Here is a 24,024-nt window from a genome sequence, read left to right as displayed (position 1 = left end):
ATTAGCGCCAGCCCCGCATTAGCTTCTTTAGAGCGCCCGTAATCTTGATTGCGAAAGACGGTTAAAAGCAATAGGCTGTAATGAAACTACGGACACGTGTATAAGAGTGAGACTTACACCAAAGGGACACAGTATCCACAAACCTCATAAGCTTGTGGTACTACCTTCTTGTGGAGGTTTTGGTTAACTATCTTAAAGCAGATTAAAATGGCGCTGGACAACACTTCATTTGACTTAACCAGTCACCTCAAACAGCTCTATGCTGCCTATCGACACACCAAAGATATAAGCCTGAAAGGCAATTTCTTTTCTCCTACATGCTCCCAGGTGTGCCGGCCAAAGCCATCATTCGCAGCGCGCAATAGAGAGACCATTGTGGGATATCTCCATGCGTCCGCAGACAAAGGCACTAGCCTTTCGTCATCAAGTACTGAAGTAGGAGACAAACCGTCGAAGAAGGGTTACTACACGATTCGACCGCTGCGAGAAGATGAGTTCGAGTTTGGGACTGATGAGCACGTTGCGCCAGCTGGCTTTGCAACAGTAGGTGAGCTGAAGCAAAAGGCAAAAGCCGAGGGGTGGGTGGGCATGAGAGTTGATCTGTGGGATGAAGAGGAGGGAAAAGAGGGTTTCGAAGGGACTCTATTAGTCAAGGTGCAGTATTGGTGGAGGAAAGAGGAAGATGGCTGGATCCAGATTCTGCACGATATCATGTACCTGGGGCCGAGAGATGGGACCGAGGGCAGTGAGGGGGAGGTGCTTGAGTGATGATGAGTTCGCTGTTGTTTTCGACGAGTTGTCCTTTAGACAACACCGAGGCTATCACGTAGTGTTTTGGTGGCTGTCGCTCATAATTCAAAATAGTTCATGCCGATTCAACGAGCCGCCTGGAGCTCAATCGGTGAATCACGATTGGTTAATGACCAAGTCATGTGACTTGCCCGGTTAGCTCAATCGGTAGAGCGTGAGACTCTTATGAGCACACGTTCTGAATACAATCTCAAGGTTGCGGGTTCGACCCCCGCATCGGGCTCTTCCTATATTAAGTCATCGATTGAGATTCGAGGTGGTTTATTTTTTCATTTTTTTTACCGTAAATGTTCTTTCTTTTTTTAATTGTGTCGATGGCATTTGAGTTGTGATGAGTATCTGGCTGGCTGTATACTGTTTACTGGTTGCCGGAATGGCACAGCTAACAGATGCGTTTTGTACACGAGTCAGAATGCCAAGAGAGCTTTTGTAAGAGTCACCTGTCCTTCAACTTCTCTGAAACAACCAGCAATGCTGGGATTTGGAGTTATCATGACTATATACATATATACAAATTGTTTCGTTATTTTCGCGTTTTCAGCGGTCAATCCCAACTCTTTCATGCTCTGCTCATGTAAATGGATTGCACAGCCCACTTCTCAGCGTCACGTCTCTGTTGATCTCAATAACATCCTCCCATGAAATGCAAAAACCCCACATGTGCTGAGTGTTCCTTTCAATCCCACCTCATTCCCAAATCTTGTCTGAAATTACTGGCAAGAAGACCACCATTCACCTTGTGCGACGCACTTGTAAGGGGCAACGCACTGGGTCGGACCCGTGTATCCTTCGCCACCACACTATTATTCAACCGTTAGCTTTCAGATCTGAGGGAACGTTGATAAAGGACGGCAAAAGAATCGTCTTTGCTGCTGAGTGAACTCACCTGGCCCCACTGGGGAACTGTGCCACCTCCTGAGGACGCAGTAGAGGTGGCGGGAGGAGGAGCTTTAGAGGTGCTGCTTGGAGGAGGCGGAGGGGAGCCAGATCCTCCGCATGGGGAGCCTGTAAGAAGAATGCTCTTGGCCTCCTGAGCGTAAGTGCATCCGTTGTTGACATTGGAATCGGAATATCCGGCGTCCCAAAGCATAATACCTCCGAAGGCGGGATTGGACTTTGTGCTGTCGACGATGGAAGCCAGCTGGTCGGGCGTCGCATAGTACTTCGCGCCACCAGCGTTGCCGTTAGCACCCAAAGTAGAAGCGGGAGCACCGATGAAAAGCTTTGCGTTCTTGGAGGGCGTGGTAGAAATAAATGTCACCCAATCGTTGAAGTTGAAAGGGGCATCGCCGGGCAGGCCAAGGGAGCAGGTCGGGTTGTTGTTATAGAACTGGACCCAGAGATAGTCGAACTGCGAGCTGCTGATAATCTCTCCCATGTTGGGCTCGGGAATAGGGCACTGGGGAGCTCCCGTGATGTAGTAGGTATTCTTGGGGTCGCTGGCAAAGCTGGAGCGCAGTGTTGAGATCATGTATTGGTAATACTGGCTGCCAGCGTTCAACTCAATGTCAAAGTCAAAGCCGTTGACAAACACGTTGCCAAAGGGGCGCTGGACAGTGGTGTTTCCAGAGTTGCCATACGCGCTCCACAGGTATTGACCGATGGCTACAGCCTGTGACTGGGATGCTAAAGAGTATGAACTAGCCGCACCACCGAGAGACAGGATAACCTTGATTCCAGCAGCCTGACAAGTCGCGATGGAAGAGGCTAGGCCGTCACATTGCTGGGGGACTCCATTTGTGCCAACATAGCATGAGTTGCCAATGTTACCAGCCGGGAAGTTGCCAGTTGGGCCATAGATGTCCAAGAAAGAAAGGATGACAATGTCAATCCCTGAGCTGGATGTGCAGTAAGTGGACAGATTGTCGTTTTCGTTGTTGGTACCTCCCCAGTAAACAGCGTTCTGGCCACTGGAGGCTTGACGAGCCTTGACGGTGCGTGAGGGAGCGGCAGCGGCCAAGGTCGCAAGACCAAGGCTAACAAGGAGAGAGCTAGAAAGCATCTTGATCGTTTAAATGTGAGGTATAATATATACAATGAATAATAGTTACCAGTATGTAAAGGAATGAATAGGGCACTAGGCCTGTTGATAGACTTGTATTGAAGAAGAGAGCACCTTAGCTGGAGGAAGACAGCTGAGATATACTTCTTGAAACTCTATGGTGGATCACGCGACGGGCCTCCATGTTACAACAAAATGTTCCATCTAGGCGGCCAACATTCGGAATTCAAACACCAAATACAGACAATCACTCCTACCTTGTGAGGAAAGTAGATTCAGGTGATCCTCTATGATATGTTTCACTTAGACCCCCAAAAAGGAGACGACGTTACATGGACACACAGACAAATCGGTGGTGTACATACAGTAGGCGCGCGCTCATGAGACGAGATCAAACAGGCCCACTCTGTTTCCGTTCCTCTATGCCAGATACACGGCTAATTAAGACTTTGGTATAGAAGTGGGAAGGTAAGAGATCTGACATGTGGTCACTGCAGCGAGTTCCGGAGTTATGGATTGGGAAGTGCGTATCAGATGTGTGGATTGTGCCGCGTCTCGGTACTTGGACTAAAAGCGCAAGCTGTGATAGCGCAGGCTTAAATTGATAAAATAGTAGTTTCCTGGTTTGGCAGCTTCGAATAGTAATACTACAATGCTATGAGGGTTGTAATTTATTAATCTGTCTATATACCGTCTTGTTTAGGCAGGTCTATATGCGTCACGGCATCTTCACTCCGAGTAGCCGCCACCAGAGCAGCACTTGATCTTATAAAAGTCATCTGTTACACCTGATAAGGATAAGCCTGTAACACTGGCCCAAATAAACATGAGCCGTGTGTCCTGGCAGCTATTCGATATCTCCGCAATGGCGGCTCGCGTTCCTTATCACAGGATACAACGTTCCTGCGCTAGCACCATGCCAGACTCCACCTAACCAGCGAGGTTATTGTCCAGGGTTCATGCATCTTGCAGCAGAGTTACACCAGAAGAGCTGCTGCTTAACATCTCCCTGCTGTCCTTCAGACCAACCATGAGAGTGAGATGCAAGACACTAAGTGAGTGCGATTGGGTATCTGGTCCTGTCAGGTATGACGCGCATTTATAAGATCGGACTTACAATGCCCTATTCTGGCTCCTGCGATAACCAGAGCCTCATTTCTTGTTCCACGCAGTAATCGGGTTTAATGATGCTCGGGTGCTAAGTCTAGCGACATGTTACATCGGCATAAGCCCTCCGCAGCGCTCAACTCATATGTAATCTCAAATTATAGCAGCATACATGTATATTAAGATATCTTGCCTGTAATAGAAAGTGTAAGAACATGGCCAGATTTACTGCGGATATGTAACAGATGAATGATCAGAAATAGGAAACGCTTAGGCGCTTCATTCTGTTTACGAGACTGGTGGTGCTCTTGGTGCACAGGATTGGATCTTATTCATGCTTGAATAGGCCCGGCGGGATTCGCAGACGAGAAATGTCGATCTGTCTGTTCTGAGAGAAAACTTAGTATAGACCGAAACAAGATCCGCATTTGCATCATCAAATACTCTCCGGTCTTAGAAGCCGTAATTGTTCTGCGATAGCAGTGTCTGAAGGTTTCTGAATAGGTTTGACAGATTGCGTTAACCTAAATCTAGCGAACGACTCACAATGATACTCCTGCCGGTTAATAATACAAAGCGGTTTGCCCCCATGCTTGTAACAACGCTTTGGGGATTCTACCGACAGCTGGGGAGTCGCCAGTTGTAAAGTTTCATGCTAGTCACTGCTTGCCGATGATAACCATTTGTGTAACCGTTTATTTCTGAGTAGTCAGGAAACTAGTAGCCGCTTGGGGTATTATTGGTTGTACCAGGGTCGCAGCCTTAGCCGTCGGCGAGTCGTCATTTGTACAAGTAGCAACTGAGACGCTACTCGGTCGAAATCTAACCTTGTAGAATGGTAGCCACGGCCTTGTGCCTGCACCATGTTCATTTGTAACGTACTGTTGCAAACATAAAGTATATTTTGAGCTATTCTAACCGCAATCTACGTGTTCGGCGTTGTGGAATAAGGAAAACTACGGCAGGTAATTACCTATGTAGGATTCGGGACGTTGGCTCGGTATTGGCTCGATCCGCTCTTCGAGTATGGCGTATAAGTCGCAGTCTCGCAAAGGTGAACGAAGCAAATAAAATCAGCACCGAATATTTGATGCAACTTGAATGCTGATTGAGTTAGTTTAATCGACTTTGATTTTGGGATCTGCTTATGCCGGGTAGGCGCATCTGTTTTATATGCCTCAACTCAGTAGGGCGAATGGATCTGGGCGGCTTACGTAGATGCTAGGCTTACTACAAGCAAGTATGTATTACGGCAGAATCTGAGTGGGCATGGACCATAAATAAGATTCAGTCGATACAATAAGTCTTTCCGAATTGGCTTAGCTACCAAATTGAGAGATATCTGAGGTGTTCTACAAGATCCTTTGTGCTGCCTAATACACGCGTACTGGCGTCGTCGGTAGAAGTATCTAAAATGAAGGATTCTTCGCGTCTACTTGATGACTCAGAATGTAGTAAACCAGTCACACGCATCGGGTGACTCAAGCTAGATTCGCCAGGATTCGCGCACGCACTTACTGAAGAGTCGTTGACCAAAAGGTCCGGGGAACCATCAACTCCGGTCTCCCGATTGGCCAATCAGTATTACTACCTACATGCGAGTCGCAGGTCTTCTCGTCAGACTTTCCAAACCTTGCTTTTCAGGACCGAAGAAGCTGAGTATTAGGCTGCCGGGTGTTGTAAGAACAATAGCAAATATTTCGCAGAGATGGAAAGGAGAAACATTGCTTCTCTCTGCTATTCTCCCTCTACTTCTTCGTCTATGGTTCGATGTTGTGTGGTCTATCCTCTTTACCGTTCTCTTAGCATTTATCTGTAGCCAGAGATTTCTTCCACAATACAATGGCATCGCGTCTTCTTTTGAAGATTGTTGCTTCTTCATCCTCGCCCATAATACGACAAGCTAGACTGTCATCAAGAGTTCAACCACTTTGCCTACACTCTGCACTTTTCTCTAAGCATATTGTGCCTTCACATCTTACACCAGTCTTTCACCATGTCCGATTACAAAGCACCGTTGCAGAGGCACAGGCACCGAAGATGAAGCTTCGCTGGTACTGGAAGCTGATGATGGCCCTGGGAGCCACTGTCGGCGTTACGACTGGCGGTGTCGTTGTTGCAGATAGGTATTATATGGGAGGTATCCTATCACGCAGCTTGCGAGCATATGCGACACTGGCGCAAGTTGGAGTCGACTACAAGATGCACTCGGGCAAGAATCCCAAGGGAGGTCGCGTACCCATTAACGAGCTCCATGATCGGAACGCCAAACGCGTGTGTGACATGATCAAGACCAACGGCGGCATGTTTCTCAAAATTGGCCAGGCAATTGCTGTGCAAGGAGCTGCGCTCCCAGAAGTGTATCAGCGTGAATTCAAAAACATGTTTGATGATGCTTCGCAAGAGTCTTGGAGCGATGTCCAGGATGTCATCCGAGAGGAATTTGGGGCCAGCGTGAGCGAAGTATTCGGTGATGATGTAGAGAGAGAGCCTAGGGCTGCGGCTTCCATAGCGCAAGTCCACTATGCCAGGTTGAGAGATGGGCGAGAGGTTGCAATCAAGGTCCAGAGAAAGAAGCTGGCACAGCAGGCATCATGGGATCTCTGGACGTTCAAGTATACCTCTCCCTCTCGCTCTCTCTTTAAACAGCGTCTTTCGCTGACCATGGCAACAGGGTTTTATGTGACATAATTGGAAGAACAACAGATATTCACATCCAAGGTATTGGTGACTACATCATGAACAACATCATGAAGGAGACGGACTTTGAGAACGAAGCTGCCAACTCGATGCGGATTGCCGAGCTTGTGAAGTCAGACCCCGACCTGAAAACACGGGTATACATTCCTCAGGTCTACACAGAACTTACGTCAAAGCGTGTATTGACCTCTGAATGGATTCATGGCGCCAAACTCTGGGATAGAGATATAATCACCAGTACACACAATCCTTCAGATGAGACATCTCTGGGCATGGGCCTCAAAGCAGCCGATATTATGACCACCGTTATTGACCTCTTTTCATCACAAATGTTCAAATGGGGTTTCGTCCATTGTGATCCACATCCAGGCAACATGTTCGTTCGACGTCTCCCATCCGGCAAGCCGCAGATCGTCCTTATCGACCACGGCCTCTATGTATCGCTCTCAGATGATTTGCGGCGGCAATATGCCCGCTTCTGGAAGTCTCTACTCACTGGTGATAAGAAGGGACTCGATGAAGTATCGGCCGCCTGGGGAATGACGACGGCTGATGCCTGGGCAGATACGTTCATGTCTCGCGAAAAGAAGCCAGAGCCAACCGATGAGACACCTGAGGAGCGATCTCAGAGACTTATTAGCGAGACATCCGCATTTTTCGGTGAAGAAGGTCTATATCCTCGTGAACTCATGTTTCTAGAGCGAAATCTGGCTCTTGTTCAAGGCAGTAATCGCTTCTATGATTCCCCTGTTAATAGGCTTGGCATGATTGGTCGTTCAGCAATGCAAAATCTGCGCGACGACAGCTCAGTGACATTTTTTCAGGCAATGAGCTCTCAATGGACCATGCTTGTTCTTGATGCCGTGTTTTATTTTAGTCGGTGGAAGCAATACATGGGCTGGGGTAAAGGTTTCGAGGACGAGCTGAAGGAGGCAGAGGAGAGAATGGCGCAAGAAATGAAGGATTCAATTTCTGGGCTGTGGGAAATTGACAAAGAGGCAGAGTAAAGCTTTGAAGGGTCATAATTTGCTCTGCGCAACACTGGACGGTCTTTTATAGGACGGCTGCATACACTTTTCTTGTTTGGCATTCAACAGCTGCATACATGTACATTATCTATAGGCAATCTCTTATTCTCTCAGTCAATTTGCATAATTTCACTAAACATTTCCTCCAGCTCATTTCCTTCGCATCTTTGCTTATCTTCGTAAAAACTTTCGTATTTTTCTCCAACCCTTGCGAATTCCCTTTCCGGCGGCCTTTCCCATCCATTTTAATCGTCTAATCGGAGCAGCTCGAAGTTTGGGGATATCAACATCACCCAGTTGACTGGCGGTAATTCCTAGATCTCGATCGACATTCTTTCAACGTATGTCAGCTGGCAGTCATTCCGGAATATCATCATTATACTTTTGAATAGAGGTCTGATCCTGTGTCAACCTCTGTAGGAATTCCCAGACATTGCAAAGCTGTAATGGCAGTGTCGATTAATTTCAAATCAGTGCCTATATATCTTAATTAGCAGCTGGGGTCTCGCAGAAACTTTAATATTCATACCCGGCATTCCCATCAGTGCCACTGCAATTGGCAATATCTCCGTTTCTTCCTTTTTGCTCTTGCTCGTAGCATATTTGCTACTTCTCAAATTATATGAGATTTGGTCAACTGCACATCATTAGGAAAGATCTCGATACGGTGGGGTGGAATCTCACATGGTACAGCAAGAACAGGTGATTCCATAATGGGCCCGAGACTTAGGGCGGCAATGTTCTCTACTGGTGGCCTTCGGAAACTTGAGTTTTGTTAGCTTGCATCCATCACAAACCAAGGGCAGATTACTGGAGATTTCACTCACAAGGGAGTTTTGGTTCTGGTTACTGGTTCTCCGGCCTCAAGAGGCATTACTATGATGGGATTCAGGTGGTTTTCCTTACGCAGTAGTTTCTCGAACCACCCGCGAAATGCGGAAATTTCTTCCAGGGCCTTGACTTTTGCGTCAAGACGAATTTGTTTCCCATCAAGCCTGATTTCATGTTAGATAAACAGAGTCAGAAAGTTGCCTTACAAAGGCCATTCTTACCAGATTTGTTTGTTTGCGTCTCGCGTGCATGAATCACTGAACAACTTCCGGAACTGGGAAGGCAAATTCCCAATGCTCTCGTGTGCATCGTATGCTAGACAAGTAGCGATATGCTATCGAAACATTAAAATTTGCATAGCCAGGTCATGTAAAAAACAAATACTTACCGAATCAAGAAGATTCTGCAAACAGCAAGCGGGGTTTGGACATTTGCGACATTTGGTAGGGTTATCCTTTGTCCATTGTTCTGTGAACTTGAAATCCTTTTTAAAACATACACCGAGTTTATCAGCCATATCCGAGGCAAAACTTTTGGCCTTTTCACTCTGCGCTTTGTCAATCTTTTCCCAAAGTTCGACAGGCCATACGATACAGGAGACTTCCTTAAGGCTATGTTAGCTTCACGATGACAGGTCGTCGGTAGACTCGGCAGTTTGTAGATAAACATACCTCTGGAATCTTTTCAAATGTGTCGAAGCGCAACCAATTTTCGGCTATCTTTTTGCACTTTTCCAAGTCTCTTGCCAAAATTCCAGGAACCTCCCAATGCCTTGAAAATGGTCAGTCAGATGCAAATGAGCGAGAAGGGTGGTTACTTACTGGCCACCAGGCGCAATGCCGTCCCTAGAGATTGCCCTAGTGCTGGGACGTAGGCCAAAACATCCAGACCAGTGAGCGGACTGAGTCATGTTCCCCAATGCTATCAATTCCCGGTCGTTAGTTAAGTCTCATCTCAGATAAACCCAAAGACATCTTCGTTACATACTGTCGGTACTGATAACAGCATCAATACAATCGTAGCTTGTAATAGCCGCAGCACATCCCGGAATTTTGCCCCTACGAGATTTTTTCGGGTCTGCTCTCGGATTCAGTGGTGCTTCGTAGTCGCCATATGCGCCGCTCTCTTCCCATTTCCAAAAAGGGGCCATCTTTGTTTTTCCAAGGATAGCAGCGCCTTTATCGATCAAAATCTGAACACATTCAGCGGTTTTTTTCTGAGGGCCATTTGCATTGTAGAATTCAAGACTGCCAGCGGATGTCTTAATGCCCTTCAAATGAATATTATCTTTAATGAGCATACGTATTCCGGCAAGCGGACCATTCCCAGAAGTTTTGGGATCCCGACTACTGATGTAGATTTGAGACGGCATGATAAATTTGAGGCGGTCGTATTTCTTCTCATGGATATTAGAAAAGACTTGGAACTCCTTTTTGTCCTAGAAACATATTAGCTTGTAATCACCCCATGTTGGGAATACCATTCAATACTTCTGTTTGTGTCAAGGAGACCACGCAAGCCCCATTTATATCTTCGACCATCCTGAACACCGGCCGCACCTCGCTGTCTATAATCGAATAGAAACCATCATAGAAATCGAAGCTTTTATCGATAAAACAATTCTCCATGCCATATTCATCTTTTAACCATGTCTCGGCGTCCGCATTCAAAGACCGATGTTTGCGAGCGGCGCGGCGACTATAAGCGTCGCTGAAAAAGCATGTTTTCAGAAATGCTTTTTCATATACATAATCCTTGCTGTACTCAGCAAGGCATTTTTGAACCCATTCTAAGGTAATTTCGTCTGTGCCTTTTTCGACAGGAAGTACTGTAGCCACATATGGATCTTCTCCGGTAGACGGGAGATCTGACTGCTGCAAGAGTGCAAGTGGATGGTCCGTTAGAATGTATAGTTGTGATTGCACACAGGTTGACGTCTTACCTTTTCAGAACCTTCTGCAAAATATTGAGCTCCAGACAAACTGAACTCGCAGCCGCCATTGTCAAGATGACGAATGCTCTGTATGGCGTCCGACGCTGGGTTACACATTATCGGTGACGGAGAAGTTGTATCTTTCGGAAATGCGTTGTGTGGTAATCGCCTACAAAATAATTCAAAAATTCTGGATTAAAGTATCGGTTCTACCTGTGCAGTATAAGAACGACAGACCAAGGACGACATCCTGTATAAATATCTCAACATGAGGCCTTGAAAGCAGAGAAATACCGCTCTATTCGAAGTTGGAAACAAAGACAATGATTTCGCCATTGGTTCTATTTTTCTTAATGTTCAAAATTTCGTCGTTGATTTCTTTGTGGTTCAAGTTGTGGACAGTGGTCACTGGATTGCTCTCTTAAAACGAAGCAGGGGTAATGCAGAAGTCTTGGCTTTGGAGAGCTTTACCCATTGGTCACAATTCAAGCGCCGAAAGATCAAAGCATTGATACTGAACATTTACGCGCCTTGCTAGCTGGACAGACATTCTTTGTTCTGGATAAAGACAAGCCTATTATTGGACATTATCAGGTGAAGATAATGAACGGGTTTGCTTTGTGCATTACTAGGCAAAGGATGATTTGATGGAACAAGGTCTATAAGCGCCCCTTCCAGATTAAGTGAATCTTGGTGTAATTACTGGATTGGGGGGATTGATGATGTTATGAGATCGAGGGAAACAACAAAGTGCATTGAGTCCAACAACTTCGCCTAATTCGCCTACTTCGCGTCCAGTGCATCGGCGCAGTGCGGGTCTGAGCACGGAGTGAGAACAAATCGCTTGGGCAGGGATCAAGCAATATTGTCGCTTATAATACTCCGAATATCTATTACTTCAGCCCTGCAACGACTCATGCCTGATGTGAATATTGAATATGCATGACTCGGCGGAATATAATTCGAATCCCGAGAGAGGATGTGTCTTCTCACCATGGTAAGCACAGGGACGTGACCTCCTGTCCGGGGTAGTCAGCTGCGCTTGTGTCATCCTCTTTCTAGTATCACCGAGTGCTTGTATGAAACATCTGTGAGAGAGCATTTGATTCTGTGATGTGAAAGAATGAACAACATGAAGCGCGGTTTGGCTTCTTTAAGCAATGAAGCTTGTGCAATTGAGGTGTTGTGAGCAAGTGGGTCGATGATGTGAGCGAGAGAATTGGCACGCAGCGCAGCAACAAAGACTCAAATGGGCTTTTGTCATCGATTTTTCTTCTGATTATAGTATTCAAAAGCCAGTAGTTTACTTGTTCAAAAGCTATCACAGAAACAATGGAGCGGCTTGATGAACGATCAGCTAAGCAATCTGGTGGCAAGGAAAATGCTTTGAGAAGCGGATGAGCAAAAACTTATGCAATGAGGTTCAAAACAACTTTCGAAACTAAATGATGCAATTTATAAACTGAACGCAGCCTTTTTAGATTGAAACAAGCTATTCTCTTAGCATTACATCGTTAAGACTCTTCTGTTCAAACATCACAACAATGGCCCCTGCAACACTTCCTACCAAGTCTTTGGGCCGCAATGGCCCTCTTGTCTCAAGAATAGGCTTTGGAGCCATGGGCCTCAGTTCAATGTACGGATTTGGAGGCACTGACGAAGACCGTTTCAAAGTTCTGGACCGCGCCCATGAATTAGGCAACACTTTTTGGGACACTGCAGATGTCTACGGTGACAACGAGGAATTGCTTGGCAAATGGTTCAAGCACTCCGGAAAGCGGGACGACATCTTTCTTGCTACCAAATGCGGCGCAGTTTTCGATGCCGCTGGAAACGCTTCTATTCGCTCTGATCCGGAGTATGTACGACAAGCGTGTGATAAATCGCTTGGGCTGCTGGGTGTTTCTCACATTGATCTCTTCTACCTCCACCGACTCGATAAGGAGACCCCAGTAGAGCTTACCATCAAGACTCTAGCAGAATTAAAAGAGTTAGTCCATGTCCACCGCTACCGTACTAGACTGACCGGCAACGCTCCATTGCAGCCAGGGGAAAATCCGACATCTCGGACTCTGCGAGGTCTCAGCGGCGACCCTTCGGCGCGCGCATGCCGTCCACCCCATCACGGCCATCCAGGTCGAGTACAGCCCCTTCTCGGTAGACATTGAGAAGCCCCAGATCGATATCCTCAACACGGCAAGAGAACTCGGCATTGCGATTGTGGCTTACAGCCCCCTGGGACGCGGCATGTTGACCGGGCAGATCAAATCACCCGACGACTTTGACGCTGACGACTTCCGAAAGAGTCTCCCGCGATTCTCCAAGGAGAACTTCCCGAAGAATCTTGCATTGGTGGAAAAGATTGGGACCATTGCCGCGAGCAAAGGCGTGACGCCCGGACAATTGACTTTAGCGTGGCTCCTTGCGCAGGGAGCTGACATTTTCCCCATCCCAGGGTAAAGATTTGTCATTCTCGCTCACACATGATGGGAATCATATACGCTAACAATGAGTAGCACTAAGAAGATCAAGTATCTCGAGGAGAATCTAGGAGCCGTGAACGTCGTGCTCAGCAAGGAGGAAGAGGCAGAGATCCGCAAGGCCATTGACGAGACAGAGATCATTGGAGGTCGCTATTCGGATGCGTGAGTCTATCCCTTTCCTAATCATGCCTATTTTGTTTCAACTCTAACACTATTCTTAGGCATTCGGACCATCTATTTGCTGACACCCCGGCACTTGAGGCCAAATGAGGAGGGCGGTTCATCTCTTTACGGATTGCCTCTTATATACAATCGGGACTGGATGAACTAGCTACCCATGTACTCCGTACCTTGTCTTATAAACACTACGCTATAGAATCCCAGAATTCATGTCCCCTGAACTAAATTCTGTATCTGTCGCGTCTTCGTGTGTGGGCCATTTCGGTTCTGCCTGTTCCAACACAGCGGTCTGCAGTCTTACAATGTGGAAAGATGGTCCCTGGAGATCTAGGCAGATTGAGACCAGATTCGAGAATTGTTTCCATTCAAGTCCACGCCATGGATTAAACCCGGCCTGAATCTCCAGTTCCTACCAGGCAACTACTATCTTTGCATTCTAGAAATAGGCATATCTTGATGGTGGGCCACGGTCATTACCGGAGATAGATCGTCGATTCCACTGGTTGACCCATTTGCTCCCTGTTAAACTCCGCTAACCAGGCGGACTTGTCAGAGAGAATCGCGCGCGCGCGCCAATTATTGACTTGTGCCTGTCGTATTATAAGATTCATGGTTGTCTTTTGCATCGGGTTTACCGTAGCTTGGTTCTCCCGTTTTATACGTCCCTTTCCGGCAGCTCTGCTTCTTATTCCGTATTAATACGATTTTATCCCCTTTGTTTGTCAGAGCTACTCTACTGTTTTATTAATATCCTGCCTGGTATCCGGCACTGTCTTGGTTGGTACAAAGTCTAATTTTCCTTACACCAGACACAAAACTCTCATTCAGCTCTGCTTATTCAATCGAAGAGTGGATCGTCTTGAGTCTGTCTATTTAGCGGGCCTAAGACGCAGCTTGCTCACCTCATCAATCCCCTATTGAGACAGGCTCACCACATCAACTTCTGGCAACCCACCATTCAGCTCGATAACTCCTCGGTGGTACACAGATCAATAGCTGCCATCATCAACCCCCCACGCTGTTGCTCTTGAACTATGGTGCTCGTTGATGACGGCACCTACATATCCATAGCAATGGACCACATCGACGCTATGGCAGCAAACAGCGAGCATTCAACTGATGAAATGCAAAATGATGGGAGCAGCAGCGGGTCAAACGGGCGGAAGCGCACTATCCCAAAATCACCAAATCGAGTGCCACAGAAGCTAAAGACGTCCGAAAGAAGACGAATTCAGAACCGCCAAGCACAAAAGACGTACCGTTAGTACAACGAATCCTTCGCGGCTTGGGAGATGCAAGCGACAAGCGATCCGCTAATTATGAGTCGAAGCGAATAGGCGAGAAGCAAAAAAAGAGACTACAGGCTCTAGAATCATTTGCAAAGTCTCAGACGATCGTTGTCCACGATGCGGCAGCTTCATCCACTCCGCCGTCCACCATTGGCCAAGACATGGCTGGCATCCTAGCTGCGGACTCGCCGATTATGGGATTGTCCGGGATGATGCAGCCTCACGATCTCGGCTCAGCTGCTACCGCTGGAATGGGAAGTTTTGTAGGATGCGGCCCGAGCTTCAGTGCCGCTGCTTTGAGCTACCAGACCAGCGGGCCAGCTCCCATGTACAGATATACACCTGGTCTCGATTACCCAGTCGATGGCGCCTTAAATGCCGGTCGATCATTCCGAGAGGATTTGTTTTCCGCATCAACTCCGCTGGTTACTCAATCGGACTCTGAATCAATAACACCGGGCAGCGGATTTAATACACCATCTATGCAGCCAGCGGTTCTACAGTCACAGAACATCAACATCCTAAAGAGCCAATCACAGGCGAGAGATGAAACAGACAGTTTACTTGCTCATTTCCTGTTGCAGGATGATATTACACTGAGTAAAGCTCTGCTTAGGAATATTCGCAAGAACAAAATAACCCTCAAAGACATCCTCAGAAAAGGCCTCCAGTCTCTAGAAAGAGACTCTCAAACCCCTTCAAGCAGTACGAAGATGATTGATGGTTCATTACAAGGGCGTGCGCAATGCAAGCTCATGCAAGGTGAATCAGAAGGCGCGGCTAATTTACCATATTCTAACAATGGATAAATAGTGCAGCTTCCCGATCTTCACGCCAATACTATTCGCGTCACGCAAATGTCGTTTGTAGCAGCGGTTTTATATAATGCAACCATGCTGGGCATATCGGCACCAGAGATGTTTGAGCACGACACCGAGTCTCATTTCTTCGCATCTAGAAGAGCATCAGGCGGGATGGAGGATATCGCGGATCAAGATGCATTTATTAATGTAAAGGACGACTTGAAACCCACCCAGAACCAACTCACACAACGCCACCATCCTTATATTGACACTCTACCCTTTCGAGCTTTTCGAGAGCGACTAATAGCATTAATTCACGCAGAACCTTGTATAATCAACATGGAAGAGCTCTGTCACGATCTACAGAGCGATGGAGTCATTTGCTGGGGATCCAGCGCCGGGGCTGGGACTGGACACTCTGGCGCCCCATGGGATATCCGAAGCTGGGAAGTGCGGCCATGGTTTCTGAAGAAATACTGGATGATCACAGAAGGCACAGAAGGGGAGATGTATCAGCAGGCTAGATGGTGGTGCGAGATGAGGGGAGAGGATGTGCTGACTTTGTGGTGATGCAGAGAATCAAGTTTGTTAGATGTATATTCATCTTGACTGGCTCACACCCCATTTCCGGAACGCAGTCCTTTAATGTTTCTGTTTTGACATGTTGCTACTGATTGCTCATGCTCGTTACAATGGAGCACCCATAGATCATTTTTACTTGAGCTGCGCCATAAAGCGTCGCAGCCACTGCAGTCTTGCCTCGCCGGCCTGTTTCGACACACTTGCTTCCGGAGCATAAAACTCAAACCCGTGCATACCGCCGGCAAACACCATCAACTCAGCCTGTACGCCATGCTCCCACAGCTTGGACGCATATGCGATAACACTGTCTCTGAATGGCTCGGCAGACCCGGCATCGATATACGTAGGAGGAAGATTCGACAAATCGGTTGCTCGACCCGGTGCCTCGAAGATGGAGACGTTGTCGGTCGCACGGCGGTCGCCTAACAGACATGCCCAACTAAACTCATCCGATGCTCCGGAATAAGGTCCATGATGAAGATATTGTTTGTGAGAGAGAGTGGTGGCACGATCGTCTAACATAGGACAGACCAGTATCTGGCCACACAGCTTGGGGAATCCCTTGTCTCTGGCCATTATCGCTGTTGCAGCAGCAAGACCACCGCCAGCAGAGACTCCTCCGATGAACAGCTTATCCGGGTCAAATCCGAATCGATCAGCTTGCTCTGCGAACCAGACGAGGCCTTCCCAGCAGTCTTCAAAGGGAGCGAGTCCAGGGTTCTCCGGGGCCAACCTGTACTTTACAGTAGCGAGGACGCCGTCGATTTCCTTCATCCATGATATAGGTAAGTCGATGCTAAGGTACTCGTCGCCGGTAATTGTGCCTCCGGGATGTATGAAATAGATTGCTGGTCGCTTAGCGGTGGTTGAGGCTCCTTTTGGTTGAATGATGACCAGGTCAATGTCCCCACGAGGTCCAGTGATGGTTACCCGTTCTGTTTCTAGTAAGGGATCAGAGTGTACTCCGTCCTTGGCTGCATTGCAAAATGAATCGGCTGCTCCGCGCAGAGCCACGACTCTGGCGGCAACGTCGGTAGGGAGTTCTGGGAGAGAGCCATCGACCATGCTGGGGGGGAGAGCTTTTATGACTTCGGGGTCAAAGGGAGGCCTGATGGAAGAAGGCATTGTGACGGACTGTGCTATTGCCATACTGTATATCTACTATAAGATCAGTGTCTTTTTCTTCTTATATGAGAGAATGCCTTTTGAGTATGACTTACATCTGATCTGTCAATCTGGGACTCAGCCCTGGTTATATACATATCCTGCTTCACCCATGTTACTCAACGACGGGGGCTGATTGGCATCATGTCGCCAAGCCAGCAGCCAACAGTTATCCGATCGTGTACTCCGTACGGAATACTCAAGAGGACTTCCATGCTCTGGGGATCCCACCATCGTATAAGCTGCCTAGGTTGTAACAGCACCCTGCATGAGACAGGGATCAATTGCTGTAATTGATACGACACCTCCGCCTTTGCATGCAGCGCTGATTCCGAATCAAGAAATTCAATCAACGGCGATTGTCCGTGCGCTGCATGGCATGTGATGAGTTTCTTCGTGTTGCTGCATCATCCGTCATCATTGCCAGCGACTGACTGACTCGCTCTCGCTCTCGTTCCTTCATCGCACTTCCATCGTTACTTTGCTCATGTCAATTCCTATTTCCATTTCCAATTTCCAATTCCACAAAGCGCTGCGTCACCCCGCCATGCCCCCACTAAAAGTGCAGCTCTCGGATAAACCCGCCGATCTTCGGATCGAGATGCTGAAAATCGAAACTCCAGTCATGTAAAAAAAAAAAGTTACTCCCTCACAAGCACGACAAAAATCCCAATTGATTGCGCCCGCCATGTCGATTCGCACTCTTAGAATCGGTAATTCCCCCCCTGAAGCTCTCTCAATGCTTTGTCATCTCCTCTCCTACATCACAAGCATTGAAAGAACCCCTCCAGCTAATCATCCTCTCTTGCAGGGCTCATCCCCGGTGACGGCATCGGCAAGGAAGTCATCCCCGCTGGCCGCCGCATCCTCGAAGCTCTCCCCGCCTCGCTCAAGCTCAAATTCGACTTTGTTGACCTCAAGGCCGGCTTCGAGACCTTTGAGCAGACCGGCTCAGCTCTGCCCGATGCCACCGTCGATGTCCTGCGCAACGAGTGCCAGGGCGCGCTCTTTGGCGCTGTCAGCTCGCCCACCCACGCCGTCAAGGGCTACTCCTCGCCCATTGTCGCTCTCCGAAAGCGTCTCGATCTCTACGCCAACGTCCGCCCCGTCAAGACTGTCATGACCGCTGCCAAGCCCATCGACATGGTCATTGTGCGCGAGAACACCGAGGATCTCTACGTCAAGCAGGAGACGACTCGCGAGACCCCCGAGGGCAAGGTCGCCGAGGCCATCAAGCGCATCTCCGAGAAGGCCTCGTTCCGCATTGCCGCCATGGCTGGTGACATTGCGCTGCGTCGCCAGAAGATCCGCGAGAGCACCCCCAGCATCCACAGCAAGCCCCTCGTCACCATCACCCACAAGTCCAACGTCCTGTCGCAAACCGATGGCCTCTTCCGCACTGCCTCCAAGGCTGCGCTGTCTGACCCCAAGTACTCCTCCGTCTCCGTTGAGGAGCAGATTGTCGACTCCATGGTCTACAAGCTGTTCCGCCAGCCCGAAGCCTACGATGTCATTGTTGCCCCCAACTTGTACGGCGATATCCTCTCTGACGGCGCTGCTGCCCTTGTCGGCAGTCTCGGTCTCGTTCCCAGTGCCAACGTTGGCGAGGGCTTCGCCATTGGTGAGCCTTGCCACGGCAGTGCCCCCGACATCCAGGGCAAGAACATTGCCAACCCCATTGCCACCCTGCGAAGTGCTGCTCTGATGCTCGAGTTCCTTGAGGAGCCCGAGGCTGCTGCCAAGATTTACGCTGCCGTTGACGCCAACTTGGAGGAGGGCAAGCTGCTGAGCCCTGATCTGGGTGGAAAGGCCACCACTGAGGAGGTCGTCGAGGATATCCTGAGACGCCTGTAAATGGTGTCTTGGGTCGGAAGCAATAAAAAACTGGCGTGTTTGGATAGCTCTATGATCTCTCTCTCTGTTAGTATAGTAATATCAGCAGTAAAATGATCCGGGTGAAACTGGATCTAGAGAGCATAGTCAGTTTTGAATAAAGAAACAAAGAACTTTTGAATTCAAGAGATGCTTGATAACTGATCAAGTCAGCTTGGCTACCTAGCCCAAAGCAATCCTTCCGGCCGTCTTCCCATCAAAGCGGCAACAAACCAAATAACTGTGAGATCCAGCGCTCTCAAATGCCCACAACTGACCCAGTTGCCGGATAACCTGAAGAGTAAATATCATGATATGACTGATAAATATCGCCCCGTGAAGCTCATCCCGAGCGCATCTCGAAGCAAATAACTTTTGCCTGTAATCCCAACCGTTCAAAGATAAAAAATGAAAGAAAACTTCCCACGCGCCCGTCCGAAATAATACATCTCAGAAGATTTCCTCAACCGTTAATTACGCCCTTTTTTTCTTCGTCACTCTGGCGGCCTTCCTCTTTTGTTTCTCCTCCTGCTCCTCCTTCCTGCGCAATAATTCTTGCTGAAGCTCAAGTTCGCTCACCTCAGGTGGCGTATGGCCGTCGTCCTGCAATGTATAATCAACATCTGCCGCCTTTTTCACTTGAAGCGTATGAATGCGACTGTCAGTCTCGTCCTCAGTTTTTATAGTGACCAAGTGAGTCTCCTTCGTTTGGCCCATTCTGGTTACCCGTCCAAAAGCCTGTTGCTCGGCAGTCTTGTTCCACCAGGGATCAATGATTATCACCCTGTTTGCCACCGTGAGGTTGAGACACTGACCGCCGCTCTTGAGAGTGGAAACCTAGATAGATAGTGATTCGATTAGACAAACACGATTTTCAGACGCGCGATAGTGCTAAAACATGTAGAGAAGAAAAACTCACCATGACTTTCACATCTGCATTTTGCTTTATCGCTTCCAAGGCTTTGCGCTTCTGTCCACCAGGGAGACCGCCCCAATAATACACAAACCCAATGCCCAAGGTGTCGAGCATATATCCTAGGATCTTGGCAGTTCCAATAAACTGGGTGAAAACTAAGAAAAGTGAAGCAAAAAAAAGTAAGTCCCACTGATTCCATGACGAAACTAGTAGTTTCAGATACATACTGAGAATTTTGTCGTCGGGGGCTTCATGCAGCCAGGTGAGAGCAATTGCCATTGTTGCCGTCAGTCTTGCGCTTGGCACAGTTGGAACATCCTGTAAGAATGTACTGCAAATGAAGAAGCCATTTCGGTCATCGTCTTGACGTATAATAACGTTGTTGCTATCTCTTCCAGGCTCGCGATATCTCTTGTCAAGTGAGTCAAGATTGGTTTGCACAGTCTCGATATCCTCTCCCACTTCAAGTTCTTTGCCGCAGTCTTTGTGAGGACAATTCTGAGAGAATTAAAGAAGCATTAGAAAGGTCGCTTAACAATATAATGGCGGGGAGTCTACTCACATGCATATCACCTTGACGGTTTCCTTTGTTGGCTCTGCGATTCTCTTTGTCGGCTTTGCATAAGCATTTGGTGCAAAAAATATGCCCACACTTTTGAAGTTAGTATGAACCAAATACAGCATCAGAATTCGCTTTCTTTACTCACATCATCTGCGTGAACCGGATCCACGGGTGGTTTTTGGCAGAGAAGACAGTTATTGCCTCTCAATGAGCTCTCGCACCTCGCCAACTTTAGTAACGTCTTCATGTCGAAAGACTTACCAAACATAGCTTCTTCTCTCTGTTCCAACAATTTCAGCCCAGTTTCATATCTCAACATGTCGCAGTCTTTCCCCATCTTCAAACGGATCTGCTGAATGATGGTTTGCTTCGAGGGCAATTTCTCAAGAGCGTCTATCAGCTCTTTCAGGTCCTCTTCTTCAAACGAACGACGGAGAAGCCGCTCAATGCAAAATGGATGAGATATTGCTTGCCGCTTTCTCACTTGGCTGGCGTGACCCAATCTGTGACTCATAGACCGAGATGATACTCCGGCAATTTTGCCAGCTTTGTCTCCCTTTCCTTCGTCTTCGTCTTCCTCCGCATCGTCTAAATTGTCTACTGCCGCTTCCAGCTGGTCTTTTCCAATCGTTCCTTGTTTCAGCCTTTTCGCTGCTTTTTTGTAAAATGATTTCACAGCCCTGAGAAAAGATATTTCAGTACATATACCGTGATACATCATATTTAAAGAACAGGGGAAGCGCTTCAATGCTTGAAGGGCTGGAAAGTTTTGAACATACTCAACAATGACCTGTTCCTCCATGGACAAAGGAACTAGAAGATCAATTTCTTTCTTCTCTGGCAAATTGATAATCTTGTGCCCCATAAATTCATCATTCATTGTCCTAGATCGTCTTAGCTTTTGCAATTGTGCCACCGTCCAAGGAGTACCAAGCTAACCTTCGATACATGATAAGGCTTATTAGTGCCTCAAATCGAGAATTCGATTTACCCTGTCGTTGTCAGTCACCCACTATCTTTACCGTACTCTCTCAGGAGTGCTTACGTAGCTGGTGTACATAGCTTTGAACTCTTTCGAGGTCAATGTCGATTCACACTCTGTGAACTTGAGGTACGGGTACATCTCTGTACCGATCAGTAAGAACATACACCAGCGCAAAAATTGGGACTCTGATACACACCTTCGGAGCTGTTGGCCAGTGGGGTGCCAGATAAAGCCCAGCGATATTTTCCCAATAATGCACAACAGGCTTTAGAAGCTGGCAGAAAAAAGCAAAGTCAGTGGCTGCTTGTCATTTATTCTCACATATGAGCAATTGTAACTTACTACGGCTGTTAACATTCTTGATGGCATGCGCTTCATCAAGAATGATCCTGTACCACTTGATCCCGAATATAGTACCAACACGGGCCTCAAGCTCGCGGCGAAAAGAGACGTCATCGCTACTATACTTTTCTTCCAGCTCCCGGAGGACGCTATTGCTGGGAAACTGAGATATTATTTCGCTGTAGGTCGTGATGCTTGTTGTTATAATCCATTAGAATTTGTAAGTAGTATGTAGGTATGATGAAACTCACACAATGAAAGACCTTTTACATTTGTCCACCAAACCCCCGTAAGTTGGATCATACATGAAGACTTTATCCTTGATGGGTGCTTTGCAGTGTTTCTGTAGTTCTGTCAGTCGAGAAATTTTATCCACTGATCGTACCTCAATCTTCTAACCTGCGCTTCTTCTTCCCACTGCTTCCCAAATGTCTTATTCGACACTACCACGAGTGTGGCCCTGCAAAAATCTCTGGCATGCTCAACATCTGCTTGGTTTCCCACAATGCATGCCAGACTCATGACCGTTTTGCCCATACCCATAGCGTCAGCCAAGAGTCCACCGAATGGTTTCCCTCGAGCAAGCTCTCTCTTCACCATCCAAGCTACAGCTGTGAGTTGGTAGCTTTCTAAGGCAGTCTCCATGCCTTTCAGTTTCCAGCGACCATTCTCAGCCTCAACTCTTTTATAGCCAAACAAGCTTACCGCTTCGCGTAGATCTTGATTCTGCGTATTTTTGCGCCTTGTATCGCAATTTTGGGGTATCTGGGATTTGAGTTGAGCGGCCCTAAGTTGAGCAAACTGCTGAGCGTGAGTGTTTGCCTGGATAGGTTCCATGGGAAGCAGCGAACTGCCATCAGAAATTGAGGAGCTGTCCTTAGCTATCGAGAGGAAAGTGCCATTTGCCGTCTTGAGAGTTTTGCGAGGCTCTGCATCATCTCCAGTGAGCTTCCGCTTGCCAGGGCGTTTTTCTCCAGACTTCTTACTTTCGCGTTGCAACCTTTTGGCGTACTTCTTGTCTTCTTTCTCGTGTAATCGAGCAACGTATTCTCGTGCATTCAAGGCGATTTTTCGTCGCGGCTGTTCGCTCTTATTTTTCTTTACCACCTTGTTTGCTTGCTCGTGTGCATTACCTTTATCTTTCACTGGGGATGAATTCTTTTCATCATCGTCTGTGTCAGCGGATGAATTGCTATTATCTTCATATTCCGAGTCTTCACTCTCCTCTGATGAAGGCTCGTCTGGTGGTTCAGATAGCTCCGACTCTTCAGCCATTACCTGCGGGAGAATACTGGCGACATTCTGCTCAACAATGTCTCCTTCCTCGGCTGGATCTGACGTCGAGATGGCTTTTTCATCTTCAGCAGTATGGGGCGCTTTCTCATTTTGCTCTGGCATCTGTTCCTCCACGAAAAGAGACTCCTCAACTTTGCCTCCCGTAACAACCACCTGGTTTGCTTTGCTGGGCGATTTAGCACATTCGTCTTGCTCTTCGTAGTCAGAGAAGCGGTCGGTACTCCATTGAAATTTGCCATTGGGGCCGCCTAGTCCAGAAAGTTCTGGTTTGGCGCCATTCGGTGCCGGAGATGAGGCTGGTGGAGAAGGATAGCGACTGGAGGGTGGAGGTGGCAGAGGAGATTTAGGAGGCTCCAAAGGAGATTTCAGAGGCTCCAAAGGAGATTTCGGAAGCTCCAGGGTTTTGGGGGGCCCTAGAGATTTTGGAGGCTCTGGAGATTTCGGAGACTCCATGGTGACATGCGTGATTGACTAGGTAGATCTATGATTTGGTTAGTTAAACTATTTCATAACATTCTGAAGTTGAATTATCAGAAGAAGAAAAAAAGAAAATCTCATCTACTTCAACCAAACGCGATGTTCTGGGGTCGGTTCGCCAAAAACAACTTCACTGAGCAACAGCTCGTAGATTCTACGAGCAACTTTCCATATGTACCAAGCCGAGTGGTATAGTGGAAACTAAATGGTTCTAGAAGAAAAAAAAGAAAAATAGAAGTAATGAGAGAAAAGGAAGTGCGATGAGGTTGGGAAGAACAAGTGAAGTTGATGGTCTGCGAGGAGTTGGGATGTAGGCGATGCGCAATGCGTTAGGCGGTGTAGAGAATTCACATGACTTCAACGCAGCCGGTTGCAGGCAGCTGTTCTCTAGAATTCATGTATCTTCCAAATGCCTTTCACCGGTGTTGAAGTTCAAATCAGCAGAACTGGCAGTGTTGGCAGTTGTTGAGCTACTTCGCTTGCGGTGGAACACACTCACAGATCTACGAAAGGGACACTGCACGCGTATACAAAGAGAAACACGAATGCATATACTGTAGAACAAATAAAAAATACATTAATTCCGTAGCTAGCATTATATATATATGTTAATACGATTTGTATAATGCCCACAATGTTTGACAGCATGCACTCAGAAAATT

The 24,024-nt window shown here is 47.6% G+C and overlaps 9 protein-coding genes across 9 annotated transcripts; 5 read left to right on the top strand and 4 right to left on the bottom strand.

Annotated features, from left to right (window-relative positions):
• Positions 1-207: 207 nt before the first annotated feature.
• TRIVIDRAFT_202469 (uncharacterized protein) lies at positions 208-768 on the top strand (the record flags this gene model as incomplete). The annotated part of the gene is made up of 1 exon (XM_014099569.1): positions 208-768. One exon carries the CDS (start codon positions 208-210, stop codon positions 766-768), a length of 561 nt encoding a protein of 186 aa, XP_013955044.1.
• A 500-nt stretch (positions 769-1,268) lies between these two features.
• Positions 1,269-2,898, bottom strand: TRIVIDRAFT_83539 (glycoside hydrolase family 18 protein; the record flags this gene model as incomplete). Its single annotated transcript, XM_014099568.1, has 2 exons — positions 1,269-1,610; positions 1,697-2,898. The coding sequence occupies 2 exons, from the start codon at positions 2,810-2,812 to the stop codon at positions 1,521-1,523; spliced, it is 1,206 nt and encodes a 401-aa protein (XP_013955043.1).
• A 3,091-nt stretch (positions 2,899-5,989) lies between these two features.
• Positions 5,990-7,626, top strand: TRIVIDRAFT_153727 (uncharacterized protein; the record flags this gene model as incomplete). Its single annotated transcript, XM_014099567.1, has 2 exons — positions 5,990-6,534; positions 6,594-7,626. The coding sequence occupies 2 exons, from the start codon at positions 5,990-5,992 to the stop codon at positions 7,624-7,626; spliced, it is 1,578 nt and encodes a 525-aa protein (XP_013955042.1).
• Positions 7,627-9,457: 1,831 nt separating this feature from the next.
• On the bottom strand, positions 9,458-9,850 carry TRIVIDRAFT_153780 (uncharacterized protein; the record flags this gene model as incomplete). The annotated part of the gene is made up of 1 exon (XM_014099566.1): positions 9,458-9,850. The coding sequence occupies one exon, from the start codon at positions 9,848-9,850 to the stop codon at positions 9,458-9,460; it is 393 nt and encodes a 130-aa protein (XP_013955041.1).
• Positions 9,851-11,955: 2,105 nt separating this feature from the next.
• Positions 11,956-13,164, top strand: TRIVIDRAFT_153762 (uncharacterized protein; the record flags this gene model as incomplete). The annotated part of the gene is made up of 4 exons (XM_014099565.1): positions 11,956-12,405; positions 12,461-12,867; positions 12,925-13,056; positions 13,116-13,164. 4 exons carry the CDS (start codon positions 11,956-11,958, stop codon positions 13,162-13,164), a joined length of 1,038 nt encoding a protein of 345 aa, XP_013955040.1.
• Positions 13,165-14,524: 1,360 nt separating this feature from the next.
• Positions 14,525-15,736, top strand: TRIVIDRAFT_202464 (uncharacterized protein; the record flags this gene model as incomplete). Its single annotated transcript, XM_014099564.1, has 2 exons — positions 14,525-15,125; positions 15,177-15,736. 2 exons carry the CDS (start codon positions 14,525-14,527, stop codon positions 15,734-15,736), a joined length of 1,161 nt encoding a protein of 386 aa, XP_013955039.1.
• Positions 15,737-15,880: 144 nt separating this feature from the next.
• TRIVIDRAFT_50483 (uncharacterized protein) lies at positions 15,881-16,813 on the bottom strand (the record flags this gene model as incomplete). Its single annotated transcript, XM_014099563.1, has 1 exon — positions 15,881-16,813. The coding sequence occupies one exon, from the start codon at positions 16,811-16,813 to the stop codon at positions 15,881-15,883; it is 933 nt and encodes a 310-aa protein (XP_013955038.1).
• A 760-nt stretch (positions 16,814-17,573) lies between these two features.
• On the top strand, positions 17,574-18,929 carry TRIVIDRAFT_90651 (uncharacterized protein; the record flags this gene model as incomplete). The annotated part of the gene is made up of 2 exons (XM_014099562.1): positions 17,574-17,625; positions 17,724-18,929. 2 exons carry the CDS (start codon positions 17,601-17,603, stop codon positions 18,764-18,766), a joined length of 1,068 nt encoding a protein of 355 aa, XP_013955037.1.
• Positions 18,930-19,375: 446 nt separating this feature from the next.
• Positions 19,376-22,792, bottom strand: TRIVIDRAFT_123065 (uncharacterized protein; the record flags this gene model as incomplete). The annotated part of the gene is made up of 10 exons (XM_014099561.1): positions 19,376-19,621; positions 19,704-20,198; positions 20,408-20,942; positions 21,042-21,146; positions 21,202-21,254; positions 21,308-21,385; positions 21,442-21,521; positions 21,590-21,768; positions 21,841-21,932; positions 21,989-22,792. Coding segments are annotated over 10 exons (2,667 nt in total), but the record flags the coding sequence as incomplete, so codon positions are not given.
• Positions 22,793-24,024: the final 1,232 nt, after the last annotated feature.

Source organism: Trichoderma virens (assembly GCF_000170995.1).
Source record: "Trichoderma virens Gv29-8 chromosome Unknown TRIVIscaffold_77, whole genome shotgun sequence".
Classification (NCBI taxonomy): Eukaryota; Fungi; Ascomycota; class Sordariomycetes; order Hypocreales; family Hypocreaceae; genus Trichoderma; species Trichoderma virens.
This window is presented reverse-complemented; position numbering and strand designations above follow the sequence as displayed.